Source organism: Perna viridis, chromosome 5 (genome assembly GCF_037379345.1).
Source record: "Perna viridis isolate PV_CMFRI_1.1 ecotype Kerala chromosome 5, ASM3737934v1, whole genome shotgun sequence".
Classification (NCBI taxonomy): domain Eukaryota; kingdom Metazoa; phylum Mollusca; class Bivalvia; order Mytilida; family Mytilidae; genus Perna; species Perna viridis.
This window is the reverse complement of record NC_142449.1, coordinates 42,171,565-42,189,198: the sequence shown is the minus strand read 5'-3', so window position 1 is coordinate 42,189,198 and position 17,634 is coordinate 42,171,565. Positions and strand designations below refer to the sequence as shown.

The following is a 17,634-nucleotide window of genomic DNA, read 5'->3' as shown; positions in this document are numbered from 1 at the left end:
CATTTGAAATAGAATGAAATCAATCCAAGTTACTTTGATGCTTACATGAGATTGATGTAAAATGCTGAATAGTTGTGTCCCTTACCCTAGGTCTAGCTCCTTAAATAAACATCTGACTTCAATCCCTCTTAAATTTAGTTTTATCGTGTGGTATTGACTATTTTGTCGTCTGGGTTTGTCAAAGGGAATAAATAAAGATTCCTGGCTGTTGTCACTCAACGTCGTTTTATTATTTCAATATGTTAAGGGCATGTTGTGGTGCCCATTTCGCTGACCCGGTATATTGGTCGTTTCAGAAATCCTAAGGCAAATTAAACAAAAAACTGAAATACCCTCCTCTCGTTTCGGTTTTAAGTAAAACAGCCTCTGAACTGAGGTATTAACTGTCAGTCTCTGTAAAATACAGACAATGTGTGAAATATGGTATAAAAATACCAACTATTATGGAAGTTTAATTTGACTATTTGAGACCATCAAAATCAAGGGAAAAAGACAAGATTTTCCATACTTTTCTTAATTGAGTTATAATATCATTGAAATACGTGAAAATGAACATTTCAAGGACAGGAAAATCTGTCATAAACCTAATTCTTCTAACATTCTATTGAAAAATTTCTGAGCAAATCCAGCGATGCAGAGATAAAATTATTGTCTTTCAAATAAAGAAAGCATCCTTAAGTGAAATATTGTCAGATCAGTGGGTTTTTGCCATGCATGTTTCTGATATTTCCATTTTTGTTTGTTTCATACAAAAACTTTGACCTTAGCTTTGTTGATTTTGTTTGTCTGTATTTTCTTTCATTAACGAAATGTTTGATGTTCCCATTTCTGTTATCTAAATTTAAATTTAAATAAAATTTAATATTTGGTCTTACTCGTGTTTATAATTTGGTTACTGACATAGTTACCAGATATAATTAAACCTATCTTACTCTAATCTATGGCAAGGGATATAACTCTTGAAATCAGTGATATGTTTGTTTCATATTTAATTCACCAAAGCCTATCAAGCTTCATTTGAAACAGAATGAAATCAGTCCAAATTACTTTGATTCTTATACGAGATTGATGTAAAATGTTGAACACAAACGTTCCAATAAATTGTAAGAGTTGTGTCCCTTACCCTAGGTCTACCTCCTTAAATATGTGTTTGGTTTGCTTAATTTCAAAATAAACAAGTTTTCAGTTTATTAAGGGTTCGGTTTAGACAGGATTCACTGTAATATGCCATTGTTAATTTTGCCTAGATACTACGGATGGTATAGAGTAGAACCATGAACAATAGAAAAATACTCATAAGCTGATATTATACTTAATTCCCACGGTAACCTCATAAGTTGGAGAACAGGGAATCAATCCCTACTGTTTACCAAGTATTTATTCAATTAAATGTTGCTTATTTTGTTGGGAAGTGTGTAAGGTATATATATTGATTAAACTGTTATATCCTTCTATGGAAATTATGACACATTTAAATCACTTGGCATCCACAGCTTACCTAGACTATTTATTTATAGGTTTTATGAGTGAAAGTTGAATAACGCAAAATATCATCTCAAGTTATTTAATTTCCACATCATAACAAACGAGTTACTATTTTGCGATATTCATATTTCACGAGTAATTAAGTAGCAGTTTTTTCTAAACATCAGACAGGAGGTGATTCATGCATGTCAAAAACCCACAAATTTCAGTTTTATTTCTTGTTCAGAAACAGTAACTGATCACAAAACCAGTCTTAAGTTTTTCATTTGGTTGTTGCACTGTTGAGATAAGAATTATATAGATTGTTCATGAAATTTGCATTTTGCAAGAGTTATCGTTCTTGATTTGGCTTCATTTGGTTGATTTTAGTGGGAGATAAATGAATGATTTTCTAGAAAATGCACAACTAAATGCAGAAAAGATTGTTATGTGAAAGTATAGCATGTGTAGACTAAAAATGCATCGTTTGTTCAGTGGTTTTTTCTTGACCATGAATCACTTTACCATTGACTGTGTCTGAATTGTATCTGGACTGGTACTTAAACTTTTTTCTCTCTATGGTTTCTATGAAATAGTTTATCAAATAAAATAAAAGAACCTAAGCAATTTGAGGCATGGTCATATAAAGACTTTTTATACTATTTACTGAAATTCCGATCAATTAAATGATAAAATTCGGACATTAATGGAACATAAGTGATACCTCGCCTCGCAATAGTGAAAAAGGGGATAGCAAAATGTTCAAAATGGCCTCACTCGATCGATAACTACATTTTGGATTTTGCTGAAAATTGAAAACTTAACCGTCGAGGAGATTGGATATCATATGGTGGATATAACGGAGACAACACGACCGGGATGACAAATGTCAGCTCAAGACCACCCATGGGTCTTCAATGAACGACGTGGAAACACTCGTACCACTGGAGAGGTAGCAAGTGGGCCAAAAACAATAATATTCACAGACACAGCGTCTGTATATAAAGAACTAAATAATTGTGGAATTAAAAAAATTCACTGATCCGTTTTCAAATTAAAATTTGACATACAGACAGACAGACAGATGGACGGACACGCAACTTTTCGGAAAATAATACATATCACCTCACAACAACGTGTGGCGGAGTATTAAAATAAAATAATGTTCCGGTTTTTCAAAAGCATCTCCATACCACTACTAACGTAAGCTGCATTTTTAGACATGTGTAAACATTCGTAGACATAAGATACTGATTCAACTTTTTTTTTACAATCTTTGCCGACAAAATTGACAGCTTGTAATAAAATTCACAGGACATAAGATAATCTCTGAAGTACAGGATACCAATAAAATATGAAAACGAAATGAAATTTTAAATGTCATAGTTATACCAAAACAACAACTATCAGTTATGAGAATACTAACAAATCAAAACAAGTAATATAAAAAGGTACCAACTTAGTAAGTCTTACAATGTGCCGAAATCGAAATGTATCGGGTTGTCCTGTTTTGATCATGTGACCGACGAATATTTCCAGTTTTTTTGTCAAGATTGAGACAGATTTTTTTTACATCTTTACCGAATTTTAAATCTTCTTTGGAATGCAATAATAATAATAATTGTAAAAAAGGCAACCTTAGATAAGCATTAAAAATTAATGGTCTTTTTATGCCTGTAAACGTTATCGGTCAGAAAACAGTTCTTTAATTCCGGTAATTTAATTAGCTGGTGGTTTTAATGTACCAAATAAAGCTGTTTGCCATGGACAAGTAGATTGTTAATGCATAAATAATATCGAACATGCAGAAGTGATATTGAATACATACTTTTCTAGAATCTTGAAAATGATGATAGTTCTGTTGAGTTACCATAATTGTTATAATTACAAGTAACATTTTTTAACATAAATATACACACTGTTCAAATTCTAATGAGCTTCTGGTTTTTTTTTCTTTCTTGTTAATATTTACATTTTGTAGTTCATTAACTTGTTATCTAATATGCACTTCTAACTAGCCAATAGGTAATTAAAGTGTATTTTTCATATTACACTGACATCAGCCCATGAAACAATTTAGGAATTTTGGGATAATATCGAGAGTGATATGGAAAATTTCATGCGATAACCCATAATCACATCTCATTTTGGTAAAATTCTATTCAAATAAAATCCTAGAAAGTCAGTTACGACCACAATCATGAAACGACTGCTATCGTGCCAGTTAGATCTCATCAATAGAGTACGGTAAGCAACAGATTTTTGTAAGTGTATTACCGATCCACTACCATAAGGCCTTACTATTGGGCTTTCATTCAATCAGAAAATTCAAACGATTTGTATGTTTATGATAGAATCGTACGTTAGGAATCGTGTTGTTTAGACATAAGACTTGACAGTTTTACCATACTTCTACTGAAAATGTGAATTTCCCATGACAAGGTAAGATACTATCGTTCGTATTTATTTTTTTAACCCAATTAATACTTGATGACGAACTTTCTGTCTGTTTTCTACATCTGATCCATGTTTTATTTGTTTGTATTATTTATAATTCTTTGAACTGTTACATGTAATAAACTTCATTTCTGAAAGGAACAATGTTTAATAAAAACTCACAAAAGGGTAAGCAGTAAAATATATCATAATCCTACAATTGGAACAGAAATACATTTTCACCTTACCACAAACATTTGATAAAGCAGCCATATGTTGAGGCATTCCATGGAGAGAATTAGGGATATTATATAGTGAATTTGACGATGTATTTGTTTGATGTTTCAGTTCATTTTTGATCTTACGTTAAATGGGCATGATTAAGGCATTATAAAACTAGTTTAAGCCCATCGCAGATTTCTTGCGACTGTCAACACTCAGGAGATGTTGGTCCTTAATGTGTCTTTGTGCCATTAAATTACTTTTCAGTTTGACTTTTGAAAAAAATGTCGTCGTTCTATTACCGTGGATTTTATCACTTTTGTTGTCAGAGCTTACTTACAGGTGTGCATTTGTTGTGTTACACCATATCCGTTTTTTCTACATATGTTGGTTGTCGTCCTCTTTTTGTGTTTTCTACGTTTATCTCGTGTAAGACTGTAGTCAGTTTAGTACAAATAAAGAATTACACTTCATTACACTCCTTTCCTCTTTCGTCTACCCCGGACTTTACTTTTTATGAGCAATCCGCGGGGATTTCTAGACAAGCAGAGGACGCTTACCGCACCGGTGCACCTGGTCCATGTTCCCAGTTTTTAGTGGAGTCCGAGTTGCTCATTAACTTTTGTTATCTTGTATGTATTTTTTCAGTTATTTTATGTTCATTGTTGTGTTTGTCTGTCTTCCATGTCTGGTCTTTGTCCCTGGATTACATTCTTTTGATTTCCGCTAGAATCTTGGTTCCCTTGATTACTCTTTTAACAAATAATACGGAAGATCACAATTGGCTAAGACCCAACCAACCTGATAGAGACGGAAGTAATAAGTGGTCAAAACAACGCCACAATCAATCAAAACGAACAGCTCAAAAGTATCAACTGATCATAACTGGCGTGTAGTTACCATAACATCAGCTTTTTCTTGTTTCCCGTGTAACTATTATACTACTCTTCAAGCCAGATTTTTTTTAAATTTGATAAAACAATGAGAATATAAACTCAAAACTCCGATGACTTCAAGACAAGGTATGTTCTAACCTCAAGACAATTTTTTTTAAATCGAAAACGACAAATTAAATAATGTTTAAAGTCTACAAACCCCCCCAAAAAAATAATAATAACAACAAAATACTGTTGTATTTTAACACAATGTATAAACCTGCCCAAAGTGGAAACACTCTGACCAGTGACTAAAGCTAAGCTACTTTTTTTTTTCAAGACAGTTTTTGAATCCAAGTTTCAACTGCAAGGGTTTGTCCTAGAAGAAACATTTGTACAAGTACGTTTAAAATAACTCTATTCATCTTATTAAATGGATATTAATTCGAAAACTGAAAACGTCAGCACAGCTAAAGCTAACGAGATTATTCAACGATTAAGGGACACTTTGAATAGATATTTAGGAACAAATCAAATGGTCTGACACTTATGCTATATATAACAATAAATTTTCTGTCAATTAACATAGAAGAGAGACAGAATCCTCAATAATAGTTTTCCTATTTGTGAAGAAACTAATAAACTGGGACCTTGGGAGACTGATCACGAAAAACTGGAATAATATCGCGCCAGGAAAGGTTTTTCAAACATGAAAAAAGTATCGCTTAGTTCGCATTTTCTTCAAAACTCAGATGAATTCAACTTGTCACAGTTTTCCTTTCCTCTTTCGTCTACCCCGGACTTTACCTTTTATGAGCAACTCGGCGGGTGTTTCTAGAAAAGCAGAGGACGCTTACCCTACCGATGCATCTGGTTCATACTACCAGTTTTTGGTGGAGTCTGAGTTGCTCATTTGCTTTTGTTATTTGGTATATATGATTTTGGTTGCTTTATGTTTTTTGTTGTGTATGTCCGTTTTCCATGTCTGGTCTTTGTCCCTGGATTACATTCTTTTGATTACCACTATAACCTTGGTTCCCTTGATTACTCTTCCGTCAAAATGAAGACATATCATGACCAATATGATATATATTACTATAAAACATTTGAGACTAGAAACATGCTCAACATGGAAATTGTTCAATTGACTAAAAAAGATTTTTGTTTAATTTTGTTCTATTATATGCTATAGTTTACACTTCGGTTAAACTTATTTCAAGCTCAATAGTCATTAAAAATACAATACAATACAGTCATTCTAAATTCAATCCGATTTTAAACCATTGTGACGCATAACAGTGCAGAAAACCTAGCTTGTTGGAGCCAAAAAGTTTTGAAATTTACGGATAAGATCGAACTCAAAGTGAAAGTCTGCAGGTTCATGTGTTTTATGTTTCAAAGTATCTCAAGATTGATAAAACAAGTCAAATTTGAGAAGATAGCAAAATTACAGTAATATATCAATGTCCAGTATTAATATGATTGGAATCAAGTACTCTGATTACACTGAAAAGATAAGATTCTAACAGTATGGGGATTGACCATTTAAACAAAACAATTTGTTAAATGACAGTTTATATAAATCCCGTTCATAGTCGATGTAAAATAATTTTATGATTTTTTTTTTCAAAGAGTTATTTCATTTTCCATGAATCTGTAAATCAATTCAAGAATTCTGTATGTAAATTGTAATTGCCAATACAACTAATTTCTAAAATATTAGCAATAACACTATATTGTATAACTACAATTTTGTAATGTTTAAATATCAGCATTAATATTTAAAGTTTTTATGAACCAAACAATTTTATCTTTAGTAGGGCTATAAATTTACTATTTATCCAAAAATGAAACTACATAACAGATCGTGTAAGAACCCACTCCCGGCAGTAATAAAAAAAAACTATAGGTACAACCATATCAAGTACTTAATGTTTCCTAAAAAGTATTCCATACTACCTACGAAATTTTCTCAATATGTGTCCATCATTTGTGTCATGTGTCGACCACTGCCAACGTAATGATTCTAGTCAAGTTCTTAATATACTTTACTTGTGTCACTTCTTTTACCTTAAATATCGACAGAATAGATCGTGACCAATAAGACAATTACCGATTATTTTCTTTTCAAAGCAAAAAATGTGCGCGTGCTTACGATTTGTCATGAATAAAGCAGTTCTCATTTACCAACGAACAACAATATTTTAATTACCCCTAATCAGCTTTTCTTGTTAAGTAAATGTACTTTACGTGAGAATGTACACAAATTGTATTGCACAAAAGTAGAGCAAAACATATTTGGCCTCCATGTTCTCATACCCTATAAAGGTGGGTCGTGAGTACTCTTGCTATCAGAGATAAAGTCCGGAAATTATGTAAAAGCTTGAAAATGATGTTTAAAAACGTGTAATTCAATCATTTTCGTTTGAACTCCCAATACACGGTTGTGACATAAGTCACTCAAGCCATAAGTGTAAAATCTCTTTGGCAATAATTTATCTGTTAACACAAATTGAAACATGTCAAACTCGGTTTCAACATGAAATATTGTCGGATGATCAGATCAGAATCTTAATAGATATAATGGAGTAAAATCACGCTGATTTCACAACATTTTTCGCATGTGTCTCGTTGAAGTTGAAAAGTGCTTCTTCTCAGTCAAGGGGGAAATCTTTCAATGAATCCTATATTACTTTTTAATTTATACTAAGGCCTGTCCTGGATTCACCAAAGTGTTCATCTCAGATTTGTTTTCACTTTCGTCAACCCTGAACTTGACTGTTAATGAGCAACTTGAAGCCGAGAATGCTTTCATTGTGTGTGTCTGTTCTTTGTCCCTGGATTACATTCGATGGTTGTACCCTTAACAGAGAAGTTTTATTTATAACTGGCGGTCTTAACACCTATGTCCTCACCATGTAACATGACAATGATGAAATGGAACGTTCTGACAGTAATGCAGTCATATGTACTGTAATGTTTTTTTTATTAAGGTTTCTAAAAATAAACTAGAAAATAAGGGTGGTCAAAATCTTGTATACATTGATTCTTTTAATATTACTCTTAAATTGCCTGTCATATGTTCTTAAACAATCTTTAATAATAGAATTTGCGAGTTCTTACATTATTTTCATAGAATTTGCGAGTTCTTACATTATTTTCAATACATTTATGCCAAACAAATACGATCAATAAAAACTAGTAAGACGACTTTTTATCGCCAAGGAAAGTATAACATTACGATATATGGTCATGTTTAAATGATTAACAAAATGACGTAAATTCAAAGTATGGGGTGCGTTTAGGAGATGTAGAAGCCCCACATACAATGTTCCAATTATTATACTTTTTGACTACGTTTGTTTTCTATCCACACGTAAGGTAAGTGATTTATCATATATGGAATATTTCATATTGAAAAAAAATATATATATAACAAAGGAGAAGGTTCGGTAAGAACCCCTTTTGCCCTCATGATTCGGGCATTTTCGAAGATTTGATTAAAGCTGATTTCTATGTAGTAGTAGAACAGTCAAATGATCGCAAACACTGAATATGAATGTTTTTTTTAAAAGTGTGCATTTATGCAACTTTTACAAAATTTTAACTTTTAACATTTATGCAATTTTTAAGATAGTTTTTGTGGAACGAAAGTGGCCACACATCTGCTGACTCAAGGTATTTTACACGAGTTGTAACTAGCACTTACACACAACATATATGAAGCATGAGAGTAAACATGTATGTTGCCACTGTTAAAAGTGTGGAAAACTGCACACAATTTTGTGTTTTCCAGTATATTTAACAGATTTTCACAATCTCAGCCAAATATGACCGTATACGTTCAAATTAATACCATAAATTAATCAAATCAACATCAAAGAGCAAGAGAAACAAAATAAATTTTGCTTCATACAGACTTTGTTTATGAGGCCACGTTTTGCTCTTACCGAACCAACTTCTTTAAGTTTGTGAAACTGAAATTAAAACTAATTAAACTGAATCCTTAATCAAATGAAAACCAGTCTAAACCAGATACTTTTTTTTTAAATCCCTTTATATCAATACATATATATATATATAAATGTATTTTGAACTAACTTTCTCTAATTCTACTTCCGGTTCGTCTGGTTAGACGTCTAAGACGAACCACTAGGATACGAGCAAATAATGGAACACGAATTTGTGATTAAGGGGAACGAACCTCATAATGGAAAGCACCCTAAATAAACCGAACAAATGTCTTAACCGTACGAATTTTAAGTCCAAAAAAGGGTTTCGTTAAAACATGTTTCACCGTATACAGTTACGTTTCAGAATCGGGCATAATTCAGGGTTAAATGATAGAATGATAAGTGTTTCGTAAAATCGATCTAAAGATTTACTTTATGTTCTATAAATTTCGTACAATGAAACTTCCAGGTTAAAAGAATTTCTTACCATTATATTTTGATACATAGAAACATTTTCCTGCACTTAAATATGTGCATTGTACTCTTGAGAATTTTACTACAGAAATTTCAACAATACTTTACGGGCTGTGCATCGGGGTTTAAACATGGTAAAATAAAACTTGTTGAAATAAAGTCTCAACGTTTGGCTTTATTACTGAAGTTGTCTGTTGCATCAGAATTTTTGGTGAAGGACAAATAATTTTTACAACATCTTTCACTCAGTGTAAACTTTCTGTCCCTTGAAATTAAGAAATAGGTGTATTAAAATGTTCTCTTGTCAGTGTAGCGATAGAAATGTAGAAATCGAAAAGGTTAAAGTGTTACAATGCTTGAATACTTTTGGTTTCAGTTTCCCAAAAATACTGTAAAGGAATAAACTTTCGCGATTTCTAATTTTCGCAGATTTTTTAAAGACTAATCAAGGGAAGCAATATTCTAACGGAAATTAAACGGAAGACCAGACAACGAGAACACAAGCTAATGCAAAGCATTTCGAAGCGTGAAAAACCTATTTTGCAGCAATTAATTTTCGCACTTTTTTTGTCCTCCGCGAAAATAAGCACACCATGAAAATTAGTACGTTTACCACAGATAAATGCAATTATCACATTCAAGTACTAATGTAATAGAAAAGCTTCGTAAGAAATCCAGACAGTGTTGACAAAACTAATAGACAGTTTTCAATTTCTTTTTGTAATTTATTTAAAATAGCATGTTAAGCTAACATTTATCTATTGTAAGCAATCTCTTTTCCGCAACTTGTCATTAATATAACTGTATTTGCACATCCGATTTGACAGTCAAAAGAACTCTACTGCACTATAATTGACAATAAGGTAATGTTATTGGAAGTCAATATGGCAGTAAAGGAAGCAGTAGATATATTAAACAAAAAATATCGGAATTTGATTTGTAACAAGCTTTCTGAGTGGTTGGCTATCTTCGAGAATGCCACATTATTTTGCATCACCTGGTTTTATACGTCATATATTTTGATTGGTACGTATTATATATAAATCCATTAGAAAAAAAAATAAAGGACTTACTTTTGAAAAGGTAGTTATGTATGATCTGTTAAAATAACAGCCGACCGCAGCATGATACGACAACATCCAGTTATATTCTGTTCACTTAGTGCAAGTGCGGACACAATATTTCTTTTGGACAAACCAAACATAGGGACATATAGTTCATTATGGAAACACCTTGTTTGGATACAATGTTGTACAAATAAAACAAGAGGCTCCAAAAGCCTGAATCTCTCACCCGGTTAGATTTCTGCAGTTCAAGTACCGTAAGTGTAACAAGGAGTTGTCCAACAATTTTGACTCAAAGAAGACTTTAGTAGGCCTTATCATAAGGATCATTTAATCAATTGAAAGTTTCTTTCTATACATTACAGTTTTAAAGATATTGGCTGAAAGTTGCTAAAAAAATTATTTTTGCTTTTCAAATGCAATTTCTCTAACAAGGAGTTGTAAAACATCTTTGATCCCCTGCAGAGTTTTGTAAGCCTTACAATAAGGGCCATTTCAATTATTGAAAGAATTTGGCTGAACCTAACGGTTTTGGAGATATATATTAGAAAAAATTTTGACTGCCCCTTTGTTTTATTTTCAGTTTTTGGGCCCTGTAGATTAAAAATGGAAAGCACTCATTTAGATTTGTTAAACATATTCAATACAGAATTTTATAAGAAGCAAATTAAAAAAAAATCTGTCAAAATTGAATAAGAAACTAACGTTCTACATAAATTTTAAATAAACACTTATTTTACCTCGTCTGAACGGTAGGGGCCACTGACCCCATTGTAAACAGCAATTTTCACCTAACAGCAAGTAATAAATAAATAAAAAAAATCATGACATTCGGTTCAATACAACTAAAGATTTCACACAGAAAGGAAAAAAATAACAACAAAGATGCCAATGATAACAACAATAACTTCATAACATAATACACCCACAATTTTTTGTGGTGGTATAAAAAAATAAAAATATTGCTCAATTACCCAAACAAATATATGCAAGTAATACTGTAACAAATGGTAATAATGAGTCTAACGAATGATAATATAGATTAATCCATAAACATGTTCTAATATGGTGTACCATTTATGATTTCATTCTTAAACGATTTTTCTTTTATTCATTTTTTACACATGCAAATTAAATGCACCATTTTGTGTTATCTTGAGAATATACATGTTTACATTCTTCCCTTATCTTTTCTATTTCCGTAAAATAATGTACACAATAGACAAAGTTGCAAGCATATGCCCTTTATTGCTTACCTACTGATCTTTTGGAAATATTATTTAAAACTGACTAAATAGTTTTGAAATTTAAAGTCATAGAATATCGCCTTTGTTGTCACTTCTGTAACCTTTCACTAATTAAACTTGGAATGGAATTTTTCAACCTTCAAATAAATCAATGAAGTATTTACACTGCACCTACTCTAGTATTTTCTTTCCATTTGTTTACCTTTGTTCCAAGGTAGTCAAACAAATGTGTACATATAAATAAAGTAACAAACAAAAGTGAACTTATGAAAAGAACAAAAATACAAATAAACAACCAATAAAAAATAAGTGCATGAACGGAACAGTAAGTGATACCTCACCACATAATGGTGAAAAAGGGGAATGGTAAAATTTTCAAAATAACCGAACTCGAATACCTCATTAAAGATTTTGCTGGAAATCTAAATTAACCTGTATTGAACTGTACTTTACAACTGTACAAAGTTTACACAAATCATTAATTCCTTCAATGGAAACCATTGGGGACAAATAGATGGACAGATTCACAACTTTTTTGAGGACATCACATAATACCTCGCCATTTCGTGTGGTGGTATAAAAACAAAACACATCATTAACAACCAATGCAATAGATAAAATAAGAAGAGTTAATCACAATCTGTTACAATCAGTCCCATAAAGTTTTAACAATTTCTGTTAAATATTTAAGCGTATGAACTCTTTCCTTGTTCAAACTTGTACTTTACTAAAGTGGTACAGTTATAAAACTATCTAATTCTTAAACAGACTTGTCCTGAGCTTTCTGGTACAATAACCAGTCTGCCTAATTCTTACAAAGACTTATATTTAATGTTCTTAAGCATAACTTACCAGTCTATTTTTTAGATAGACTAGTATGTAACGTTCTTGAGCAATAGCCTACCTGTCTAATTCTTACACAGACTTGTATTTGACATTCTTGAGCAATAGCCTACCTGTCTATTCTTACATAGACTTGTATTTAACTTTCTAGAGCAATAACCTACCTATCTTATTCTTACACAGACTTGTATTAGAGCAATAACCTACCTATCTTATTCTTACACAGACTTGTATTTAATATTCTGGAGCAACACCTTCCTCTCTATTCTTACACAGAGTTATATTTAAAATTCTGGAGCAATAACCTATCTACCTTATTCTTAAACAGACTTGTATTTAACATTCTGGAGGAAAACCTACCTGTCTTATTCTTACTAAACTTGTTTTTTCTAATTATAACAAAAAATTGTATTAAATGTTCTGGAGCAATAACCAACCTGTCTAATTCTTAAATGGACTTGTACTTAACATTTGGGTGCAATAACTAGACCACCTAACTCTTGCATAGAAATGTACTGAACTTTTTGGAGCAATAACACAGTGTAGGAGTAACAAATTAACACTCATTAAGTAATCCTAGTAATCAGTTATATATTAACATTTATTAATCAGATTATTTCATCACTGAACACATAATTACCATAATTACCATAATTACTCTTCGAAGTATTTACTTTTATTTGATTTTACAGCGTTCTAGGATTCCTATTTTCTGTTACCCGGGGCAAGTGAAATTTGGGTCAGGGAAAGTTAGGTACTTAGTTACACTTTCCCGTGGCAAGTTGAAAACTTCATATGCAGTAAGGATTTGTTTTGTTAGGAAAGCAGTCATTGACTGTGGGAAAGTTGATTGTACATGGATTTTTCCAGAGGAAATCTCAATTTTTGAAAAATCCTAGAACACTGTTTTAGATAACAATCTGGCACCAGTCCATATCTCATTATTAAAGAATGTGTACATTTGATTTATGTGAGGTTGTTAACCTTAGCTTGTTTCATCTGGTTTAATCTTGCAAAAACATTTTGAAAAAAATTAAGTTGAAGTGCCTTATACCCGAAAACCACCAGAAATATCTACCAAAGTGTTCGTAAAATATGCCTTTTTAAGACATTGATAGGTCAAATTCAGTTGAAATGCACTATGGAAAAAGTCAGGGAAATTTTCCTGCACTTCTAACTTATATAAGCAGTCAAAAAATATCTTCTCCGCAAATGCTTTAAGATGAATTTAAATAGCTTTTCAGTTGTTTTCTAGATATATTAAATATGTTTGAGGTAAAACAAGACCAAATTGAGAAATATGATGGGCTACCCAATGCCTGATTCTAACATAGAATTGTACTTAAATAACCAACTGTAGTCTATAGTCAACAACAAATTAACACAATTAGAATGAATACTCTGAGACTTAAATCCAAACATTCTAGTACTTGTTCCACCTTCTAACACTAATAATATATACAAGAAGACATCCATCAGCATCACCTTGGGGAATCTAATGATGCCAAAACTGATGAAAACAAATTGCTCCCCCACTCTTGACGTGAACCTCAGTAATTGTTTAATCAGAAGACAATGCTTAATCGATATCCCTGTTTTTGATCTATAACAGAAATAACAATGTGATAAAAAGAGCACAACAATGATAGAGGTACATTTGTTCATCATCCTTGTTTATGTATGATTAAATCTAGACTTCACCAGAACTAAGTGCATGTGTACCTACGCTAGGAATGTATACAAAATGGACAAAGTGCAATCATTTAAGTTGTACTCATTCTTCACTGGAACTGGACTTCTAATGTGGTTTGTTGCATTAGACCCATCTTTTAGAAAAAAAGCAAATCTTGTTTTTGTTTATGATTGTTCTATTAATGAATTTGTTTACATTGCATTGTTTAGAGGCTTAAGCTTTAAAAACTTATATAATCCGATACAATAATTGTAAAAGACATAAATTTCATCTATTATACAATAATTCATATATCATGTATGTCAATGAGTATTTTAAAAAAAGTATCAATGTTGCAGGTAAATCATCACAGTAAGGGGTATAATGCTAGTCAATAAAACTGTGTTTTGTATATCATTGTATTCTTAATGGCTTGACATCAATTTCCCTCGATATTGCCATTTGTTATATGGACTTTCTTTTTTCTATTCCTTTTGACCAATGCCTAGATTTAAGGGGGTAGACCTACGGTAAAGGGACACAAGTCTTACAAATCATTGAAACGTTAGTATTCAGCATTTTACATCAATCTCATGTAAGCATCAAAGTAACTTGGACTGATTTCATTCTGTTTCAAGTGAAAGTTTGATAGGCTTAGGTGAAATTAATATGTTACAAACATATCAATGACTTCAAGAGTTATGTCCCTTACCCTAGGTCTACCTCCTTAACTAGCAATTTCGAAAATTTTTGTATTATCCTTAATCATTCTTTAACTTATAAAAAATTTTCAAGTAAGATTGTAGAAATTAATTTATTACTGTACTTATTAATACAATGATTATCTTTTTTTCATTGCAGAGTGTGACTAAAAAGAAAAAAAAATACTACCTGTGGATAAGTAAAATTCTCAAAAACAGTAACCATGGAAACATACCACAACACAACTGATATACCAATATCTCCTTACATCTTGGCTCATTCTGAATTAGAATCTATAAAAGCTAGTATTATTAAATACCTCTACGCTTTCCTCCTTCTAGTTGGAACATTTGGGAATATTGTGTGTTCAATTTTTCTCCGCAAGTATTACCGGACATCTTGGTCTGTCTGTTTCTATCTTATCTTGTCAATGTTCTTTGGATTAATAGAACTTTACATTTACTGTGGTAACAATTGGTTTGAAAAAGTCACAAACAGTAATTTGACCTTAAAAATCAATGTTCTGTCCAATGCTGTATGTAAGGTCTACAACTTTGTGACAAATGTGCTATTGTTCTTCAATTCATGGATTATGGTAGCGATCTCTATTGAAACAATGATAACAGTAGTCTATCCAAAAAAGATGTATAAAATGTGCAGTGTGGACAAGGCAAGATCAGTTGTCCTGCTGATAACAGTTCTTGTGATCTGTTTCAATCTCCACTATTTTTGGACTATAGGACTATCCCAACCTGAGAATGACCCAGATGTAGTCGAAGCAATATGCCATCACAATTACCAGCCACAGATGGCAGATCAAGTGTTTTTAATTGTGTCATTATTCAACTTTCTGCTGGAAAACTTGCTCCCCTTTGCTATTGTGACAATATTTGTTTCCATTTCAACAATTTCAATACAGTTGCACAAAAAGGACCTTTCATTTGAATTGAAGAAATATATTGTGGATATTAAGACTCTCGAGCAACTTCAGAAACCTATGCTCATTGTGCTAGCAGCATTTGCTTTGTTGAAGGCATGTCATAGCTCAGAACAACTGTTGCGTTTTATTGTTGTCTATTTTGGCGTAAACGTGAACTTTTTAACGATCCCGTATTTTGCCTTTGCAAATATGACTTTAACATATATATTTATCAGTCTCAAACCTATAGTTTTCATAGTTTTATGTCACAACCTGCGTCAAGACATCATCAAAGGTGTTAAAAGATGCATAAACAAGGTTATATGCAGAAGAAGTAGATACAAATCCTACATTGCACCAGAAACAACCAATACAACAGACGATATAAAACAATATGGCAAAAAACAAAATGGTGACATTCTGGGAAATGTAAAATGCACAAATGTGTAACAGCTTATATCATATGTACTGTCAAATCATTGGGGAAATACGTATCCAAGAATCAGAAGGTTTGTACTGGTAATCAGAAAATAAAACTATATATCATATTGTGCTTTTTTTCGCAAAAACTGAACCTAAGAAGCTTTTACTGTGTAAAGGCTTTATATGAATGAAAGAAAGATGAAATACTGACATTTTTGTTGTTTTTACATTACTTTTCTCTCAGTGTAAATGATGATGTTCAGTCATCGATCTGTCAATGATCAATCAGTCAGCGGTCATCAATCTGTCAAATCATTGCCCAGATCAGTTCAAGGACAGTATGTGTTTTCAAGTAAACACTTTATGGAGAAAGGAGTTATTAAATCAATCGAAAATAAGTACATTCTTAAACATCCAATTTTGTTTTCAAAAACCCAGTAGTCAGTAGTCAGACTTGTTTAACTTCAAACTATTATATATCATATATTATTTATCAACATTTATCATACCAAAATAAAATCTGAGGCTTCATTCCTTGAATTTTACATAGGGCTACACTACTGTAACTCCAATGACATTCTCTGGTAAAACTTATCGTTGCTGCTGTTGGGTTCCTATTTCAATATTTTTGGTTTGGAATACTTCTTATACAACCTTATTTTGAATGGTAAACTTCTTTAGTACATGTATGCAGTTTTAAAGCAGTTGATAAAACTTTAGTCCTTGAAATACAAGTGCAAGACAAAATGTTCAATATCACTTTGGTAAATTGAGTTATAATTTCATTGAAATGCATTGGAAATAAACATTTCAAGGGCAGTAATCAAATAATGGTCTTTTCATAAAGAGAAATAAACATCCTTGAGTGAAATTATATTGTTCCATTGGTGGGTTTTTGATATGCATGTTTCTGATTTTTTCCCTTTCGCCTGGTTCTTACAAAAACAGACACCGAAAATCTACAAATGTTATCTACAGTAAAAAGTTTCAATTCTAAGCATCTATGATTTTATTCATTCATGAAAACTGAGTGCATACTCTTTTACTCTTGCTGAAAGCACACCAAGAAGCAGATAAATAGACCACATGCGAAAAAAAAATCAAATTCATCAATAAAAAGACTCCATTCTCAAAATCTGTGATTTTTTAACGTAACACTATAGATGTCCCAAAAAATCTGTCGCTTTGAATATTTTCTTGCAACTGCATATATAAGCCAAATGCAAAAAAAATAAAATAAAAAATATTGCTCTAATGTCCCATCAATTGCATTTATGAAAGGAATCATATACAGTATGGTGACTGGAAATATTGACAGACAGTTGCTGTATGCACTATAT

General features: G+C 31.9%; 2 protein-coding genes across 5 annotated transcripts in view; one reads left to right on the top strand and one right to left on the bottom strand.

The window, feature by feature from the left end:
* LOC148617783 (RAB11-binding protein RELCH homolog) overlaps positions 1–17,634 on the bottom strand; it is a 90,145-nt gene that overhangs the window by 13,205 nt on the left and 59,306 nt on the right. The gene's annotated exons all lie outside the window — the stretch shown is intronic.
* LOC148617784 (uncharacterized) lies at positions 3,524–17,496 on the top strand. 3 transcript variants are annotated; one of them, XM_088585340.1, is made up of 2 exons: positions 3,524–3,711; positions 15,112–17,496. In XM_088585340.1, exon 2 carries the CDS (start codon positions 15,176–15,178, stop codon positions 16,319–16,321), a length of 1,146 nt encoding a protein of 381 aa, XP_088441466.1. In that variant the 5' UTR covers positions 3,524–3,711; positions 15,112–15,175; the 3' UTR covers positions 16,322–17,496. The 3 variants fall into 3 exon arrangements, with proteins under 3 accessions (XP_088441466.1, XP_088441467.1, XP_088441465.1); XM_088585341.1 differs by having other exon boundaries at positions 3,524–3,728; XM_088585339.1 differs by lacking the exon at positions 3,524–3,711 and adding an exon at positions 3,754–3,906.

What these genes read in the sequence shown, in the direction of transcription:
- LOC148617784 (XM_088585340.1), top strand. Translation starts at nt 15,176, where the DNA reads ATGGAAACATACCACAACACAACTGATATACCAATATCTCCTTACATC.